At 30.4% G+C, this 20309-nt stretch overlaps 2 protein-coding genes across 6 annotated transcripts; both read right to left on the bottom strand.

Annotated features, from left to right (window-relative positions):
* Positions 1-2414: 2414 nt before the first annotated feature.
* LOC149891465 (uncharacterized) lies at positions 2415-4827 on the bottom strand. Of its 2 annotated transcripts, none has more exons than XM_090079173.1 (2): positions 4750-4827; positions 2415-4083 (listed from the first exon to the last, which is right to left on the bottom strand). In XM_090079173.1, the coding sequence occupies exon 2, from the start codon at positions 4064-4066 to the stop codon at positions 3515-3517; it is 552 nt and encodes a 183-aa protein (XP_089935299.1). In that variant the 5' UTR covers positions 4067-4083; positions 4750-4827; the 3' UTR covers positions 2415-3514. The 2 variants fall into 2 exon arrangements, with proteins under 2 accessions (XP_089935299.1, XP_089935298.1); XM_090079172.1 differs by having other exon boundaries at positions 4688-4808.
* A 6904-nt stretch (positions 4828-11731) lies between these two features.
* On the bottom strand, positions 11732-19688 carry LOC145185600 (putative methyltransferase-like protein 25). Of its 4 annotated transcripts, none has more exons than XR_016449928.1 (12): positions 18812-19676; positions 17956-18213; positions 17653-17788; positions 17317-17390; positions 17052-17081; positions 16928-16966; positions 15934-16030; positions 15757-15785; positions 15536-15612; positions 12310-12384; positions 12092-12163; positions 11732-11892 (listed from the first exon to the last, which is right to left on the bottom strand). XR_016449928.1 is itself a non-coding variant. In XM_080061555.2 (11 exons), exons 1-11 carry the CDS (start codon positions 19217-19219, stop codon positions 11815-11817), a joined length of 1311 nt encoding a protein of 436 aa, XP_079917681.2. In that variant the 5' UTR covers positions 19220-19676; the 3' UTR covers positions 11732-11814. The 4 variants fall into 4 exon arrangements, 1 of the variants encoding a protein (XP_079917681.2); XR_016449927.1 differs by having other exon boundaries at positions 15536-15647; positions 18812-19618; XR_016449926.1 differs by lacking the exon at positions 15934-16030 and having other exon boundaries at positions 18812-19688.
* Between the last annotated feature and the right edge of the window lie 621 nt (positions 19689-20309).

Genomic DNA, 20309 nt, shown 5'->3' with positions numbered 1-20309 from the left:
TGCTGTGTTTTCAGTTGCAATTACTGCCACAGATTGCGAAATGTAGACCCGATTGGAAAAACGGAACTTGAAATTCGTGTGAAAAAGCAGTGCCTTAGTGGATTTTAAAAATTTCTCAGCATTTTTAAAAAGAATTACAGTAAAGAGCGCACTGAAATAACGTCGTATTTCAAAATTTTTGATTTATCACCCTTTACAATAAGATTAATGCAATTAATTTGTCTTGAAAAGCAATTGAAGATTACATTTGAGAAAAATGGAATTTTGTGTTGAGATTTTCTGGTTTCATTTCCTTTTTTTTTTTTTTTTTATTCTTTTCTGATACATGATATAATCACAAATTTGCTTGTCATTCTTTTAAGATTCTGGTTGTCATTCTTTTAAGATTCTGATTGTCATTCTTTTAAGATTCTGATTGTCATTCTTTTAAGACTCTGATTGTCATTCTTTTAAGATTCTGATTGTCATTCTTTTAAGATTCTGATTGTCATTCTTTTAAGATTCTGATTGTCATTCTTTTAAGATTCTGGTTGTTTTAACTCGCAGTCTGAAATTTGCTCTTATTCTGATTTCTGGCCGTAGATGTTGTCTTGAGGCAGTTGTTCAAAGAACGGCTTATTTCGCTGACTCAAAAAATCTTACAACTTAAACATGTCTTTACATTTTTCACTGAAGAGGGACAAAGGAGCTACGTAGGCTCGCTTTAGACTATCAGACGAAACGGGCACAAGGATAGCTTGGTTCTAATTTCTACCTCTTGCCATTTTAATGAAGTTGTTTGGTTCTGATTTGGTAATTTAATTCTGTAGAACGTTCCTCTAGTCTGCTGGAAACGTTTTATCCAGAAGAACTGGTCATGTCTCTATCACATTCCATATAGGAACTGGAACTGGAAATGACACTGCGATGCTGTTAAATAGCTCTGTTTTGTGAACTAGATAGTACAAGAAAAGACCTGTTTTTATTTTTCCAAAACATCAATCACAAAATAACTTAATCTGTTTTAGCAGCTGGCTCGTAAAATAACAATTGAGCATTGAGCACACATCGTCCAAACTTTTCTTGCCCACGCTTTAAATGAAAAGACATGAATGCTGAAGGATTGGAATGAGACCTGTCTGGAGTAGTACACATCCTGCATTAAAATGTTTGGGCATGGGACATTTTTATGGAAATCAAAGCAGATTGCCTCACAGTCTTTGGAGCACTGCGCTTCTAATCGCGCAGATCTTCTAATCGCGCAGATCTTTGATAGAACACTTAACTTTACTTTATGTTTTTTTCTTAAACTATTTTGTTATTAATTTTTCTTTTATACTCCAGATTAAAAAAAAGAAAATAAATGCTATGAGTAATTTACTCTAAATATTTTAAACTTTAAAGGATGAGTTAAAATTGCTCTGTAACACGATTTTTTTTTGTTGTAGAAGGTCTTTACATACTTTCCATCAATCAAAAAAAAAAGGTTTGTTTTAAAATAACGAATATTTTTAGTCTACCAAGCTGCAAGGCTTTCCCTGATTCTTCTGGTACGGTTTTTTGTCATATCGTATATAGATGTGAGCCTCTTGACGCACGCATCAATTTTAGTAGAACTATAATCTCTAAGAATATTCATTTGATATCTTTAATAATGATAGTGAAATTTTGTTTTTGCAGAATCTCCTTTTCTGCTCAGAAGACGTCGAACTCGATGAACAGAAAATTAGAAAGGCAAGATATACATTTTGTTCATCTTTCATTTTTAACGAATTGAAATGGGAAATTTTTCCCTTTCATCTTTGGTATTAACTTAAAAACAACTTCCCTAGATTTTCATTGTTTTTTACAGAAATAAAAAGGACAGTTGTGACTTATTCCCTGTAAGCATTGGGTAGCGGTTGTTATTCCAATATGACCTATTTTTAAACGCAAACGCGAAAACTTGTGTAATTGTTCAACTTTTTTTCTTTTTTTTTTTTGGTTCGGTTTTTCTATTGTAGTCTTCATTTTAATTTTAAGTGCATTGAAGAAGCCAAAAAGGAAAATACAAAACTTGTTCAAGCGTTTTAAGTTATCCATACGTCTCTAACAGAAGATAAAAAGAACTATACTTTTGGGTTGTAGATGCCGAAGGCATTAAGTATAATCTTAGGATTTTTCGAAAGACAGCTTTTCTTTAAAGAGGAATTTCAGCCTCCTTTATTAATATTAACATCTCGAGCGATTAATATTGGTATCTTGAGATAATAATAAAATCTCGAGCGCACATTATATTGTGCTCTCAAGAAGGGATGTATTGGATACATAGAATTCGTTTTTTAACTTTCTACTATTTTAACATCTTTTTTTTTCCTTCTACTTTATTATATCTAGTATATATTTAACCGCTGCGTCGTTGATGGTATCTATTCCTCCATTCATAAGGTATTATATTTCTTTTGTATCACAGTTGGTACAATTTTAATGCAAAAAATTTTATGTGTTAAAATTTTTGTATTATAAATTTTTTTTTCAGAAAACCTCGAGAAAATAATTATAAAAGAATCCACATTATTTGCATACATTTCGCAAATGTTTTACATTCTTAACTCTTTCTTTGGCTGGAATCGGTATGGCCATACCATATTTAAACCCTTTCTTTGGCTGGCATGGGTCGGCTTTTAACTGAATTCGATACAGCGAGAGTATTCTTAACCATTACTTTAGCTGTGGTCGCAATATTTTGCCTCGTTTAAATTTTCAATAATGCAACCAAATTTTTTTGGTTGCATTATTGAAAATTTAAACGAGGCAAAATAGGGATTTGTTTATAATTTTTGTGTGTTAAAATTATAAATACTCCTCTGATTAAGTTTAATTGTTTATTGTTTTTCGATGGTCAAATATTTACATCTTATCAACCTTTCATTATTTTTGCAGATAGTCTATTTATTTTGGGCAGACAAAAATTGAAATGATGGTAGAAAAATCCAGATAAATATCAAATGATCACAATATATTTTTTTAACAGAATGATTAATCTTACTACGTGTGGACATAATTATCTTCCAGCATCCGCATTCACATCTCAGCGACCTTTGACCTTCGTCTAACAAGAAAACGGTAAGTCTTACCAGTTTTAATATTTTGTATTCTTATGTTCTCCGATATTTTATCGCAATGCCTAACTCTTAGAGCAAACGTCAAAATTAACTCAGCGACTTGTTGTAGCAATAACCATATGAAGAAAGTAGGGAAACGAGCAAGCAAAAAACCCTGACTTAAAGGATTTGCTGCTAACCCATGGGTTTGCCATTTTTGTTGAAGTTGAAGTTGAAGCTAAAATCCTTAAAAGTTGCAATACTTAAATAAATAGAAAGTTAGCTTAAATTCCACAGCATGCTGCTAATCAATATGATTGATTATAGCTACTTTTTTTCTTAAAAGACAATAAATTTTTATAAATAAAAAAATTAACCTGATGATTTTTTTCTCAAATCAGTCAAAATGAAATCATACACAACAAAAACATGAACAAAAACAAATTTTATCTTCAAAGAGAGGTAAGGAATAACATGAGGCTTGATTTAGCATCAGTAGAACTGTTTACTTGCTTAGTTTGATGAGAGAGCCTGAATGAATTCATTCTAGCCTTCTTCTTGGCTGATTTTGATAAATTTAAAGGAGTCTGAGAAGCTAAGGGAGTTGATGTAGCTGAGGGAGTTGTGTTTAACTGATATAGCAATTGTTGAGAAGTTTTCAGCTTTTTTGAAGGTGTACTAAGCGTTGAGATACTTTTTGGTTTGATAGTTTTTGGGCGTAAGCAAGGTATAAATGAACTACTGAAACAATTTGTACAGGTTATGCGTATTGTTGGAATGGCACTTAGAGTTTTTTTATTCTTTTTCCTAGATATTATTCGAAATTTTGAATTCCCAGGTCCAAAGACTAAACCACATTCAGAACAGAGCTTTGGATCAGTTTCACATTTATCCCCTCCTGACTCTTCATTCAATAAATATTTAGTGTAATATCCTTTCATGACAGGATATTGATTTGATACAATACGATCTGCAATACATAGGAAACCACTCTTTTGTGTCATTGTAAAAAATCTAGGTCCTAAAAATAAAGTTACATTTTAAGATGTTTAAAAAAACAGTACAGGAAAAAAAGCATAATTATCTCTTCATACATTAGCCTTTCATTCATATAAATATTTTGAGTCTTCGTGTGTAATGTTTAAATATACAAATGATAAGCCTTAAAAGATAAATTAAACACCATAACAATTGATTTCTTATTACTCAACTTCTGCATTTATTTTTTGACATTACAAAATATATTTTACTATACTAATTACACTTTAGACTATATGAATGCACACACTTTTTGCTTAGTTTGACATTAAGATTTAGGAATTGGTTCAGGCAAGTAAGTAGACTTGGACAAATAAGTGTTCTAAGTTAAATTTCAGGTCTTCACTGATGTAATAGCTTTTAAATTTAAACCTTTAACTATTCAACAAGCTTTCCAAGCTCAGTTACATGTAAATCTATGTAGAGAGTAGCTCAAATCTAATTATAAAAACTGTTTGACAGCTGTATTAAAACTAAAGGCTTTGCTAATGAGTATTTTGAATGATTAAAATCGTATAATACTTTTTGAAAAATTGGAAAAAACTTTTTTAAACTCTGTAGCAAGAAGTTGTGATAACGAATCTCACCACAAAGGAAAATTAACTTTGTGTATGAATTATTTCATGCTCAACTGTATAAACTTGCACACCTAAGGGAAACCGGACTTAGGAGAAGCCGCTCGAAACTTTTGCCAATCCAACCGTTGCGTTGTCGCGTTAAATAAAAAACTTATAAAATAAATACGCGAGCTACACGTGCGTAATATTACAATTACTTATTTGACTATTATACGCGTTAAATGTTGTTCGTTAAAAAACTGAACAATCTGCCAAGCAGCCATTTATCATGCTAAGTTTGAACTTTGCATGCGATATTTCTCGTTATTAGAAGCCATCATTTGATGTTTTAATTTTTAAGCTAATATTTTTAATTCGGGTTATCCATTAAACTTAGCTCTTTCTTCTTCGATAAATTTTACGAACTTATCTTAAATTCCTTAGCATCAGGTTTTCCAACTACAAACAGTTTTTGCATAGGAATTAAATTAAAATTGGTATATTTATTGTGAATTATATCTTAAATGAATAAAAAATAAAAAAATAAAAAATGGGAACTTAAAATTTAGGCATGGTATTAACAATTTTGTGTAGAACTTTTTTTTCTGATATTTTTTCTTCAGGAGCAGTTCAAGGAGAAATATAATTAATTCATTTACTTTTCAGAAAACCGAACTTTGTAAGACATACGGGGTTCACTCGATAGCAGTATCACCTTAACAACGCATGCTAAAAAAACTGTAAGCTAAATTCAGATTACTGTTTCTTTCTGTGTAAAATGCTTCAAGTTAAAACGAAGTCAAAAAAAAGCGACACATTTCATACTAAACTAAACTTGATTTCAAAAATCAAATCAAAACCACCTTACATAATAAAAGCAAAATAAAATAAGTCTTTTATGATAAAATTTTTTTATGGGTTTAAAACAGCAAAAAATTTTGGTGTGACCAGGTTATACTCGTACATAATTTTTTTTAAAAAATTTGTTTTATTTGAAGTTTTAAAGTTTTAACTAATTTAATCGAAAAGGATTATTGAGCGGTGTTTTGAATGGTTGCTACATAAGGTACGTGAGGTATCGCAAACTTTTTTCCTATTAAACTATTTGAATTCAATTAATTTCTAAAGACTTTCCGGAATGATAATGGGCCAATAAATTTTTTAAATATTTTGAGAACCACTGATTGAGTTTTTATAATTTTTAAAAATTGTTTTAAAGCAAATTTGTCTACAAATACAGCAATGCATTTAGAAAACATTATCTTCGAGCTGATCACAATATTTTCTCAGCTTAATGCGGACACTTCGCATGAGCCTTCAGACAACAGTTCCATAAAGTTTCGTGATGTCACACCCCAAATTCGGGGAAATTGATATCTGCCCCAAATTTGCCCTTCTTACTCAGCTCACGCTTCATAATTGGACGAAATTTTGGCACGTTTGCTGGATTCCTGTTTTTTGAAACAAAATTAGCGCCATAATATTGGTGTCATTTGATTACACTTCTTGAGTAATAGGAAGAAGAAAGATCAGGCCAGAAGACGGACAGATCATTGTGCTCTTGGATCATAGGCATAAGTCGCTTTTTTAAACATTCAAGTTAACCTCAAGTTTCAAGTTTGTGAAAAAGTTTTATTTTGAGTTTTAAACTCACACGAATAAATGGCTTGCCAAACCTTAACTTTGTTGCCAAACTTTTCAGTTTAACTACTTTTAGTAAAAACTTAGACTTCTTTTCTTTAGGGATTGTATAAAATCTCTGGCATGGGATCAAACAGTAGGTTTCATCATTCTTTACAAAGCACTTTTTATTTCCTTGAAATCTCGTAGCGATTTTTGGCCTTTGCAAGCAGAAGTTCTAAGGAATTTTATGCTTCCTGTATGTAACGGTGATGCTTAATCAATTCGATTGTGAAAAAAGCTTAATTTTAGTAGTCAAGTTTTAACCGAATTAACAAGTTTTAACCGAATTAACAAGATTTAACTGAATTAACAAGTTAATTTGTCAAGCTTTAAGATGTTTTCTTCTGAAATTTTTGTTATAATAAAAATCGAGGAAAAAACATCAACGTACAAACCTCAATACTCAGAGTTCATTTATAATTTTATACTTTGAGCACTTACTTTAATGTCTTTTTTTCAGGTAGTAGTAGGGTTAGACCGGTTTGGGGCCCCTTTTTTTTTAGGCCTGAATAAGTTTGTTATCGATCCTATCGATAAACTTAATGCACGGCCGCAGAAGGCGCCACCACAAAACGACTAGATGGATTTGTCGAAACCAGCCGACTTTACAAAGAATTTATGAATTTATGAATTATTTTGTTCTATCTCCAAGTTTAAACGTTGGGAGAAAATTTTGATTTTTTTCTTAAAGTAAAAATTATTTAAAATTTTAGCTTTAATTTTTAAAGAAATAATAACTTACACTTTACGTAATTTATGTTTAAACAAACTATTTAGAAAAAAATTTATAAAATAGAGCGTATTTTAAAAGTAATCATTACTAACTAAAATTAATAACTCATTTTCTCCCAACTTTTAAAATGGGAGATCGAATAATTCTAACGTCACGGTATGTTATTAGAGATTTGACAGGCTCTGTCAGGAACATGAATAATGTCCGAAACCACTATGATATTTCTGGAAAATCCTGAGATGCCGCACATTATGAGTGCATCTTTAAGCTATTCATTCATCCGTATAAAACTAAGATGCAAGTGGTCTTTTACAACTTTTAAAGCTGTAACAAATATCTAATTATGTTATACTGTGAAATCAGGATAAGCATTTCTAAATCGCATCATTTCTAACATCTTTTGGTCTTCTGATACGAATTTATTTTAAACGTTTTGAAGAAGTCCATGTAACCACTGAGTTAGAGTTAGGTAAGTTTTTATTGCATGTAAAACTACAGATAAAATGCTAAGACTTTATATTGACAGCAATTGTCCCATTGGTCTTTTAAGGCCTAAATGAAGCAACATCATTGAATTTTCTTTAAAATATCTTGAGATCACATTTGGCCCTTATCAATTATTTTTCGCTGAACCTAATGAATTGTTATCGAAGCCCACCGTAGAAACGAAGCCGATAAAACGTGTATTTTATTATTCGACACCAACCAATAGTTGAATTGGTTTATTTTAAAGGGTGTAAATCAATAGTTAATGAATACAGCAAGTAATTTAACATGAAGGGGCACCCCTCAAGCAAATACAATTAGAATTTAACATGAAGGGGCACCCCTCATGCAAATACAATTAGAAAATTGTATGTACAATTAGAAAATTGTATGTACAATTAGATAATTGTATTTGCATTTGAAAGGTCATATCGTCGGTTGACAAGTAAAACTTTTTAAGTACAGTTTTATGGAAAAAATTGACTTTTATACACTATGATGCCCAAATATTAACAAAATGTTGCAAGAAAAATTCACTAAGTGCGTAAATCAATCCGAAATAGTAGTGTTTTATCTAGAGATATTACATTGATATCTCGATAAATGGAATTTTAATCAAGTAAACTAAAACTTGATTATCTCAAATTAGCTGCAGTGTCACTTAATGAGTTTTACTTGTCAGTAAGACGATATGTCAGTTAAACTTTAACTAAAAAATTTAAGCACTTTTAAAATTAAGCATTGCTAACTTAAAGTCTTTTAAAAGAAACCAATTCATTTCGCTTACAAGTTTATGTGCTAGAAAATGTTGTTTAGTTTACTAAATTTACGTGTTCGATAGGGATTGCAATCCCGCACACTTTTCAATCCCGCGGGATCCGCGCGGATTTTTTTAATTTTTGTGCGGATCCCGCGGGATCCCGCGCGGGATTAGTAGGTTTCTTATGCACATTATAAAAGGCAAAATGACAATTGTATTTTTCTTTCAAGTATTTTAGAAAAAATATACTCAACTTATTAGATTGATAAGATAAGGTAAATAAAGCCAAAAAATGCAATTCATTTGTAAATCAATATAATTCTTAACATTTAATGAACAAAAAGATAAGCCAAAGTACATAGAACATCTTTTAGCTTTACGTAGAACTATTAGCTTTATTTGTTTTTTGAAATATCAAATTGAGAAAATGATTGTAAGAAATGGGCTCTTAAGAAACAGACCCTACTTAAAGTATCATCACTTAATCTACTCCTCAAAGGACTGCATATGTAACCAGCAGCTGAAAAAGCTTGCTCGGCCTCTACGCTTATTGGTGGTATGGTCATCAAGTAACTATGCGCTATATCTAGAAACGTGCCTCTTACTCCATTACTTTCATAGGCAGACATTTCCGGCTTCAATAATTTATCAAAGTCTAAAGAATCTAAATTTGGTCTCTCCTTTACATTTTCTGTCCAGCTGTTCTTGTCTTTCTGTGCTTGATTTTCCAATTCTTTTTTCAGCGATAGAATTGTAGGAATAAGTATTTGGGAATTGTTAATAAAATCTACTGCTTCTTTTTCTTCGAGTTCATTTTCTTCGTCGGATTTTTTAAGTAAACTAGTAGTCCATTTAAATTCTTATTACGACGTTGTGTAAACCTCTCACGAAGTGCCGCGGCTAAATCTTTGCTCAAAAGTGATGATTGCTTTCGCAATTTATTTAGCATAAATTGAAAAGTTGTTTCCACCGTGACAAGGTTCGATTCTCTTCTGCATTAAAGTTCGAGACCAAGTTTTAGTGGTGCCAGGCAAATAATTAAGTCATTGATTTGGGACCACTCTTCTTGGGTGAAACGAATTTCTGACCCAACATTAATTAAGGCTTTTTCAATACACACTTTTAGTCTATGAAATCTTTCTAACATATCGAACATACTGTCCCACCTAGTGTTACAATCAAGAATCAACTGAAGCTTTTTCCCGTGTTCTTGTAGGATATCTTTCTGTAAATATTTCCTTTTTGACAGGAGAGTTTTTAAATATTTTTACAACCTTTCTCACTTTTTTCATGAGATCTTTGTAATTGCTAACCAATTCAGCTGATGCTCGGTCCAAAATCATTGTCAAACCATATTCTTTATTTATAGCTTCATCATCCTCAGTTTTACTACATTCATCTTCTTCTTCACAATTTTCATATGTAATAAACGATTCTTCGACTTCTCCGCTGTTTTTCTTGTATAAGATATCAATAACTGCAAGTTGTATTCCATGAGCATAACATAGCTGTTGATAGCAAGACATCATTTTACCGACTTTTACCATCACACTTGCTCTATCAGTGGTCATGGCAATAATGTCTTCTTGGAGGTCAATATCGAAGCTATTTAGCCTTTCTGAAACTAACTTGACGCAATATTCTGCATTACACGATCCATGGATTCGAATCAATCCAAGATTAAAGTGTTTCGCCTCTATATGTACATTTAAGTTTAAGTATCTCTGACTATTTTGTGATGCCCATTCGTCAAACGTTATCTAAAACTTTTGATTTTGCTTTTTTAGTGATGTGAGTTTTTGCATTATATCGGTTTTTACAGAATCTGAGAATTTAACTACCATCAATCTTATAGTATTAGGTGAAGTAGGGAGCCGGAAACCACTCTTTGAAAACAAGTACCGTAAATCTGAAGATGTGCAAAAACTATTAAATGTAAAGCCATCTTTTGCAACCATGCGCGATACCATTTTTTTCCATAGAAATTTCCTTTACGAAAAACATGTCAATTGTTCTGACTTTTTTCGATGGAATTACTTCTTCGTCTTCGCAGTCGATGTATATTTTAGGCTCTAGTTCAACTGATTCATGCTGTTTTGAAGTTGAAGCTCCGTCTTGTTGTAAAACGTTTGATTTTAAATCGGTGCCACGTTTAGTTTTTAAATGGATTAATAACCCTTTAGTTGATCTTTGATTAATTTTTAAAATAGCCGAACATAACATGCACTTCGCATTTTCTTCATTATCACTTTTTTTAAAATAATTCCATATAGTTTTAATTTGCGACATGCTTAGTCCATTTGTTTTAAAATCTTGATGTAAATAATTTTTAAAGACTTTTTAAAAAGTAGTTTTTAAAAGTATATTTTTTACAATTATACACGCACGTTTTCAATTTCACGTTTTCAACATACTCATTAACAAAAATTTGAACATACTCATTAGCGAAAATTTCAACATAATCATTAATTAAACAAAAAAAAATTTGAACGAGTTCGACTTAAGCATGGGAATTTCGGCCTTCGAAATCGACGAAATTAAACGAAATTCGTGTTTCAATTTCGTATCGAAATTTATATTGAATTTCGAAAGACGAAATTTTTAAACATTACAAATTCACGAATTTCGAAATTAAAACTTATGTTTAATTTCGTGTCAATTTCGTTATTTTCAATGACCCGAAATTATACGAAATTTTTTCGCGAAATTAAACAATCCAAAAAATCGAAATTTCGTTCTCAATTTCGATACGAAATTGAAACACGAATTTCGTTTAATTTCGTCGATTTCGAAGGCCGAAATTCCCATGCTTAGTTCGACTAATGTTTTGCTAAATAATTGCTTATTTTTGAATGATTTTTTTATATTTATAGCTAAGAAAAATATTTTAATAGCTGAAGATAAATTTTTAAATTGATTTGTTTCACAAATACAATAAACACTTTTAATTTGATATCTTTTTTGTCTTTTTTGTTTAAAAGAATTGACCTTTTTTGTTTAAAAGCAATTGTTTCAAAATCCCGCAAATCCCGCGGATCCCGCAGTAGTTTTTGCGGGATCTTGCATGCGCTAAATTAATGCGGGATCCCGCGGGATTGCGGGATCCCGCAATGCGGGATTGCAATCCCTAGTGTTCGAAAATTTTGTTTAGAGAAAACTTGCCATTTTACCGGTTGAACTTTTTGCATCAAACTATGAGACTACTTTAATTAGTCGTTGAGAAAAATTCCAGGTTTGCACCACTAAAGAATCTCTCCTTATTAACTTATAGTACTATAGCTTAAGCTGCCTACAGATGGAATATTCGCACACCACAGTTTACAAGGCTGATTCTGAGACGAAATTTTCAATTGTTAAAGATTGTTATATAAAAATACTAAAAGGAACAAAGCGCAAAAAGAAAAAACAAAAATCGAGTGGAGGCTATTTACATTAGCGTCAAATTACTAAAAAACATAAACATCATCCCCTTCCCCCATCCTCCCCTTCTCAGAGTTACATTGAGATAATGGCATAGCACCGGGGAGAGATAACTGGAGAAAACAGACGAACGATACCGCTATTCGTGTGGCCCTAAAGCATGAGGATTGCAAGTTTTAATAGGTACAGAAAATATAAATGATTTACTTGTATCTAAAGATACTGGAAACTAAAATTCAAATTTAAAAATGTTTCCGGCTTCAAGATGACACTTAAGTCAGATTTATTTTAGCCAAAGTAAAATATAACTTAATATAGTTTCAAGGTTAAACAAAATCTGAAAAAAACCCACCTTTTCAAAAAGATACAGCAGTCTATCAAGAAGAATTAGTTTTTCAATGCTCGAGGAAAGTTGCATTCGTAGCTAAGCAACATAAAAAAGGGAAATTAAAGAATAGAAGGAAAAGTTATTTCCTTAAATGAAAAAATTTTCTTTAAGTATGATGTAAAAATATTAACAATATGTGATTGCAGTGTATTGCACTATGAAACTTTGATAAATTCATGTACCATGTGATACTCTTGCATTCCGTCCCATTCTCCTTCGTACTTGTCCCAATAACTTTGAACTTGATCTTCTTCAACCTTAAAACAAAAACAAAAAAATGTGTCATTGACTTGGTGTATATTAAATTATAGAATAATTTTAATTTTCCCTTTATAAAAATTTCTGTTTTTAGAACTACTTTTGTAAGAAAATATGAAAAACGCATAAGACAAATGTACCAGTAATTGACCTTTTAATTCCATACGACTGCCATATATCTTTAAGATTGTTTGCCAATTGTATAGTCTTAATAGTTCTAACAACTTACCATACTATCTTCTAGCATATTTTACAAAGTACTATCTTCTAGCATATTTTACAAAGTACTATCTTTTGGCAACTATTTCTTTAAGCATAATTTTTATGCTAGTAATTGACCGTCAAAAAATATTTTTGTTTTATTTCAGTGAATAACATCACAAAGACATTTTATTTTTGAAATGATGCAACACAAATACAACATTTTATTACAAATGAAATGATGAATAAGCATTCATTGAGATTTTCTTCCTTATCTGGCAACCAATAAGAAGAAACGCCACTCTGAACTAGGGATGCGCCGAACCAAATTTTTCGCCGAACACCGATTCCGAACGTTCGGCCATGTAACTTTGCCGAATACCGAACGGTTCGGCAACCGAACTATTGCTATTTTTAAATAAAAACATTAGTTTTGAAAAAGTTGTGTTATTAAACATTTAACGTGTTTGTCAAAACATTAGTAAGGGTTTATAAATTTTGTTTGAAAAATTATATAGTAACTTTGAAAAGTTAATTTATTATTGGATGATTGTTTGTGGTGTAAAGAAAATAAATGCTAACATTTCTATTTGTAGTGTAAATAAAAACTTTAACAATTTTTTATTGAAAAAGTAGTTAATACAATTGTTAAAGTTAGGTAATATAAATAAATGTATAACGTATACCATAATATGTAACATTATTTTAAAATATATTTACACAGTTTAAATTTAAAATCCTTTATGTTATTTTTGGTTGAACTTCATTTTTATAATTTAGTAATAACATTTTAATCTTGTAAAAGTATAAAACAATGTCTTCTGAAAAAAAATCTTATAAAAGTATCTTGTGGAAATACTTTGAAGCTTCTAAAAAAGACGTTCGTTTTTGTATTTGCCTACTATGCAAAGTAATACTCTCTAGAGGTGGGAATTGTCCAAAAACATTTACCACTAGTGCAATTAGGCGCCATTTACAAAAAAAGCACCTTGTAGAGTATATATAGGCTGAAAAAGAGTCTGATAAAAAAGAAATATTGAAACATCGACCGTTTCTACATCAAGTGATTCAGAAATAGAAAACAATTAACATTAGTAGAGAGTATTAGTAAACAAAGGTTGTGGGATATTAATGACCTTAGAGCAATCAAGATTCACAATCGCATTGGAGAAATGATGGCGTTGGATATTCAACCATACACAAGAAGATCTTGGTCTTAGAAAATTAATTGAAGAGATGTGCCCTAATTACCAAATACCCAGTAATTCTACTTTAGTGAAAATATTGTTCTACAAATTTATGGTAACCTGTTTAATTCAATCAAGAGTAATATATCTACAGTAATATATCTGCTTCCAGCAAATGATCAACATAGAGATTGAAGAGTATTTAAAACTCCCACTAGTTATGGAAAAAGAAAGCCCTCTTTTATGGTGGAAAAATTGTGGAAACTCTTTAAAAAACTTAAAGAAAATAGCCCATAGGTTTCTTTCAGCACCACCTCCATTGCCATTCTTCAGAATCTGCTGCACAGCAATATCATTTTTGTGTCCTGCAACCCTAGGTAAGGTTGGGTCCCAGGAATAGAGTCCACACTTGCGGAAACCGTTGGCCAACACAGAATGAGTGACATGCTTATCCACTACTTCTTTCAGAAGTTTAGCAAAATTTTTTGCAACATCCATAGGCTGTAGAATGTGCATAGCATTAGCATATAAAGCTACCAAAGCAATCCCATTTTGGTTGCAGAACTGACTTTTTTTCAGACTTAAATGGGAAACATGTCAATCAACAAATAAAATACAAAAGGGATTTTATCAGCAAAGGGATTGTCTCTCCTAAGGTCAGTCATCAACCGTTGTACACTATCTTGAAGCTATTTTGCAGGTATAGAGAACCCTGCTTCTGCCATTTTTAGAACCCAGTTAGCAATAACTGTTTCCTCTTCATTGCTTAGGATGATTTGAAGTCCCATTTTTCTTTACATGGGTGACTTTCTTTCCACTTTATATTTTAGAGTAATTCTTGGTACACCATATTTTTTAGCTGCTGTCTGGACTGGTGTATTATTGGTTCTTACATCTTGGATGGCTTCCTTCATCGCCTTCTCTGAGTAATTCCGAAATTGGCCTTTTATGGCAGGTATACTGACTCTGAAACAATACAAAAAAAATGGATTGAGAAGTTGACACATCATTGTTCTAGTATTTGACCACCTTGTCATCTATAAAAAAAAAACCTAATCTATTATGTGAAGAATACAAAAAACATTGTAGCTTGCTATAAAAATGTGAAACATGCATATTACGATGAATTAAGATAAACAAAGGAATTACTGATTAATTGACCACCCTGGTCAATTACTAAATTTTTTAAAATTTCTGATTCAATACTTGACCACCCTCATAGCTAACTATAGATGGACTGTAAATAGACAAGAAATAACTTTTAATTAGTATCAAATATACCTATTTTCAAAAATTAAAAAAACCGCACTTACCTTTTAAAATTAACCTTATTTGCAACATCTTCTTAGCAAATTGTGGAAGAAAACTTGAAAAATTAGACAAGAGTGTCAGTCATCCTTTTTCAATGTTGCCAAATGTTTGCCACATTTACGTATATACAGCCAAATGGCAAGAGAGTATTTTCCGGCTGTTTTTAAAATCATTCTACCTAAGTAGGGCTTATTTTAACAATTTTCCTTCTAAATGGTCAACTACTGGCACATGGTCAATCACTCCCTCATTTACCTTATAATGTATTACATATAAGGTAAATGAGGGAGTGATTGAGGTTAGATAAGAGCTTTACAAAGGAAATAAAAATCAACACTGCAACAGCTTGGTATGATAAAGGCTTTTTTTAAAATTTAGTTCATGGTAAAATGATCTCAAGATTTAGAAATCAAATTTTTGAAACAAAATAAATACCAGAGATGAACCTTACCTTAAAGTTGACGCCACTCGCATTAAATTTTTCATTAGCCAAAAGTATATATTCATGAAAAGAAGATGCTTTTAGGCCTAAATTACGAAACCGAACGGCACTTAAACTGAATCTGAGAGAAAATGGAACAAGTGTTAACAAATATTTCTGTTTCATGATTTTTAATTTGAAAATGTAAATTTGAAATTGAAGAAAAAACAAAAAAAACAAACAACTATTACTTGTCCAGATGATTTTCTTGGAATATTTTCTAATGAAAAAATAAAAAAATAAATATTGGAATATTTTCTAATGAAAAATTAATCAAAATAATAATAATATTGGATTATTTCTAACAGAAAATTAATTTAAAACATCTTAGAATATTTTATAAACTTTAGTAAAATAGGGAATCTTACATTTTTGATGTTTGCACGCAGGGGGAGAGATGGGTTAAGAAAATTCACTTCAATTTGCAGACAATTTCAGATAATCAAAGAAGAGGTGAATGATTTTCTGTCAAAAACAATTAAAAAGTTCTTTTAAAAATTCACAATCTTCAAGCAATTGTGGATTCTTCAAAGGAAAATAGCAGTTTTCACATCTTCTAAAGCACTGTTAGATCCAATTTTGCAGCTGCAATGCTTACAATTATAATAGATATTTTAGTAGTATGGCACATCAGCTAGGTAATAACTGCTTATAACCACAAAAAAAATTCAAATAAGCTCAATTAAGCATCATTACAATATCAGCTGACACAAATATTTGGCTTTAAATAAACCTCAGAAAACTAGTTTGTTAAAAATAACCATTTTTTCATCAAACTATAGACCACTTATAAATGGCCTTAAAAACATATGGCTGTGTAATAAAATACAATATGATTTTAATATTTGGTAACCTCTCTCTCCCCTTAAGAAAAAAATGTTTTCAGGGCCTCTCCATAATATAACTGCTTCCTGGCACAGTGGATGGCTGCACTGTGTGGAAGAACATTTTAATTCTATATCATATATACTTAAAACACATTTCATGGTTCTTCTGTGCAATAAAGATAAAGGCTGCATTCACAGAAAAGACTAGAGAACATACATCAAAAATGTAAACATTGATGCAATTACTGATCAGTTTTTAGTTGATCACTAGTGGTATTTATCAATCTTTTTCAACACTCTTTTAAACTCGTTTAAGACATCAATTTTTTATGTGACTCCCATATATCTGCTAATGTGGAAGAAGTATACATTTCAGAAAGAAAAAAAATTGCCTTGTGTAATAATAGTTTACAAAAATTGTCAAAAAACAATTCCTTAGAGCTAATACTTGGGATACTTATTAATTCATTATTTGGTTGCTTAACAAAGATTAAATAAAAAGTAAGTAAAAAAGCATGAACCAAATTTTTTTTACCTCCAAGATGGCTCTATACAGTATTGACTTTGACAATGTCTGAAAATAAATTCAAAATCAGAAAATAAAAACCGAATTGTATGTAACAGTCATTATTTAGATAGAAGAATTGAGAAAAATATACCTGTTTTTCTGAATCCCATCTGACTGGACACTAAAAAAATCATTTTTACTCTTAAAAGATATTTACAAAAATATTTGAAAATAGTTAAATAGTAAAATTCTAAATAGAAAAATAAAACATGACATAATTAATATTAACATTAGATACAAAAATAGCAACAAATTTTATTCATGGTAAAATAATCAAAACAATATTTACAATCATAATTATTATTATTATTACTATTATAATCAAAACAATATTATTTATTACAAACATTTAGAACCTGACAAGCTAGCATAAGTGCATTTCGTTCCAAAGATATATGACACTCTTTCAAATAGCCACTCATAGGAAAATCTGTAAAAATGTCTTTCAAATTATTATTTGCAGTATAAATTTTAATTTTTAATTGATTTGAAAAAATTTTCGTGACTAGAACTTTTTTATTAATAGTGGAATTAAGTTCCAAGTGACTACTTTGATGTTTTCTAATTTTTAAGCAAAACCTTAAATTTGTTGATCAAATGTAGATATCAAAATATATTACACAAATATGACTTATAATTTGATCTTTAGTTAATAAAAAAAGTTTAAGTATTTTATTTTAAACAATACATACCTCTTTTATCTTCAAGTAGATTGTGACAGCAACCTAGCATTATAACACCTTGAAAGTATGTTTCTTTTGAAAATAATTTAAGTGCAGTGCATGTCAAATTTCCACATGCATGCAAACCAACAAGAATGGATTCACTCTGTATTATGTTTTAAAAAAATTAAATAATATACAAGTACTAAATATATATAGGAATTTGTTATAACTTAAAAATTTCTTTATCCCAAACATATTCAAGAACTGAGAGATTTTATATATAAAAGATTTTATATGCTTTATATTGACAGCAATAAAAAATTATTTTACCTTCAAATCAGACGAAAAATTACTTTTCAATTCTTGAACAAACGATTCAGAAGCATCTACTAAGTTGGGTTCAATATTATATGCAATACTTTTTAAAACTTTATTTTCATTTTGAAGCTCCAGGTTTTGTAGCTTTTTTGTTCTTCTCTCAGATGCTGCAACATTCTTAATACAACTTTCAATCCCTACAACATTTAAACCATAACTGTGTACAAGATCATATCCAAGATAACCTTTTCCAGATCCCAAGTCAACAACCTAAAATATCATTGTTTATTTTTTGGAGTTTTAATGACTAGAAGTTATTTATAGATTGACATTTAATATCCAGCTTCCTATAAAATTTAATAAAACGGAAAAACATAAATGATTATATTATTGGCTTAAAGATAAAATTACCTAAATACCAATTTTGTATTTCAGAAAAAATAGTGAATTTATATTGTACATAATAAAATTTAAAAATTGTTAGAATGCTTTAAACACTATTAAAGGCACTTACAAGTTTTTCATATTGCAGAATCTCAAAAAATACTTTGCAATGTTTAACTCAACTAAAACCGTGCTTAGTGACTTTTACATCTAAACCAATAATATATATGCTGCTTGTTTTTTTATAGTTGTCAATGCAACTAAAATGTTCCTCAGTGCATGTTTTTAAGTCTCTTATCAAATTATCTTTATGTTTGAATATCAATCTTAGACAAATACTCATCTATATCTATACTATATATAAAATTTAAAAATTTATTGAAAGATTTTGAAAGGTCTTGCAAAGCCAAACCTCATAAGTTCTTTATAGGCAACTTTAAAAAAGTTTTTAGGATAGCAAGGATTCAATAAAAGTATTTCTTACATTCTCACATTTGGTTTCAACTGCAAGCTGACTAACAATTTTAGCTAAAATAGACACTTCGTACTGTTTCTTTTCGCTAGAGAATTTATTTTGGTTAGTTTTTTGTAAATGTAAGCTTTCAGTCTTTAATTTTTTCTCACAGCAAAATTGCATGCAGTTGACACTAGCATTAAAACAGCAACCAATATCGCCAACAGTTTTACATCTTTCAATGTAAGCATCTCTAGAAAAAGAACTAATATGTTCAATTTTTGAGCCTAAATTTCCAATAATATACTCGTTTAAGTGACTATTCATAATATCATGATAAGTTTGTAGTAAATCTACTACTTCGTTAATTGCACTCTTAGTTTTTGCAATAAAGCAACTCTCAACGTTCTTTTGATTTAAATCTTTTAAAGAATCCATCACGCTAAGTTCTGAACAGGTTTTTGTAACACAGATTATTTATCATAAATTTAATAACTTAATTTGATTGTCATTTATAATTAGGCTACTGTTTTATCAAGGATAACAACTGTATCATAATCATCGAAACAGGAGGGGAGTGAAGGCACTCGTCCGCCCTCTCCACACTTTTGTCAAAGTATTTTTAAAGCTGCTGAGTTATCAATCGATGAAAAATATTTCTTATAACGATAAGAAATTTGTTTAATGTGACTTTAAGTCAGAGTTTGGTCTCATTCTCTTATATCCATGATACTCGATATGTATGTATCGTTCATCTTATCGCTAAATATCGTTATGGGAGAACTTAAAGAACTAAATTTTTTAACCTTTAATCATCGGTGGACAATTCAGTTATACAAACAGAAAAAGGGATTTTGATTTCTGATTCAGATTTGTTCTTTTCTAATTGGAGCTTAAAATTTGGTTTGGGGGATGAGGAGGGAGAAGAGGGGGATGGGGAGGGAGGAGAGGGGGAGGAGGAGGGAGGAGAGGGGGTGAGGAGGGAGGAGAGGGGGTGAGATGCGATGAACGAAAAAGTTCTGTCTGTAGTATTTTGATTGATAATTTTTCTGATTTGAATTTCTTAATTTTGATTTAAATTTTTAAATCTAGCAGAATGCCATAATAAATGTAACGTTTATTGCTGTTCCTTGAATTATGATTCAAAGTCAAGCTAAATGATTTTTTGTTTAAATCCGAAGATCATTTGTTATAAACTAGAAAACTCCCAAATAAAAAAATCATGCTTACGAACAATAAACGAAATTTTGCTCAACACTGGCAAAAATTCCTATGAAACGTGGCAGTACCGAACCTATTCATCAACCTTCTGTCTTTAAACGTATACCTTAATTAAGTATGCCAACAGTGACCAGAAAACAAAATATCACTGTGATATTTTGTGCTGAACAAAACAATTGAGTAAGAAAAATTTAATATCAGATAGTTGACCAACACCAAAGTTCTTAATTTACTAACTTAGAAAATTCTAGCAGAATTTTCTAAGTTAATAAATTAAGAATCTAGCAGAACATAGAAGATTCTAGCA

The sequence above is a fragment of the Hydra viridissima genome, unplaced genomic scaffold (assembly GCF_058129835.1).
Source record: "Hydra viridissima isolate aposymbiotic clone 2 unplaced genomic scaffold, HvirCarnegie_v1 scaffold_2, whole genome shotgun sequence".
Lineage (NCBI taxonomy): Eukaryota > Metazoa > Cnidaria > Hydrozoa > Anthoathecata > Hydridae > Hydra > Hydra viridissima.
This window is presented reverse-complemented; position numbering and strand designations above follow the sequence as displayed.

What these genes read in the sequence shown, in the direction of transcription:
- LOC149891465 (XM_090079173.1), bottom strand. Translation starts at nt 4,066, where the DNA reads ATGACACAAAAGAGTGGTTTCCTATGTATTGCAGATCGTATTGTATCA.
- LOC145185600 (XM_080061555.2), bottom strand. Translation starts at nt 19,219, where the DNA reads ATGGATTCTTTAAAAGATTTAAATCAAAAGAACGTTGAGAGTTGCTTT. An exon ending in ATTTTTCGTCTGATTTGAAG is followed by an intron (nt 17,789 to 17,955) that starts GTAAAATAATTT and finishes AACATAATACAG; the next exon opens with AGTGAATCCATTCTTGTTGG. An exon ending in CGAGTGGCGTCAACTTTAAG is followed by an intron (nt 12,385 to 15,535) that starts GTAAGGTTCATC and finishes TTTTGTTTTAAG; the next exon opens with GTTGAAGAAGATCAAGTTCA.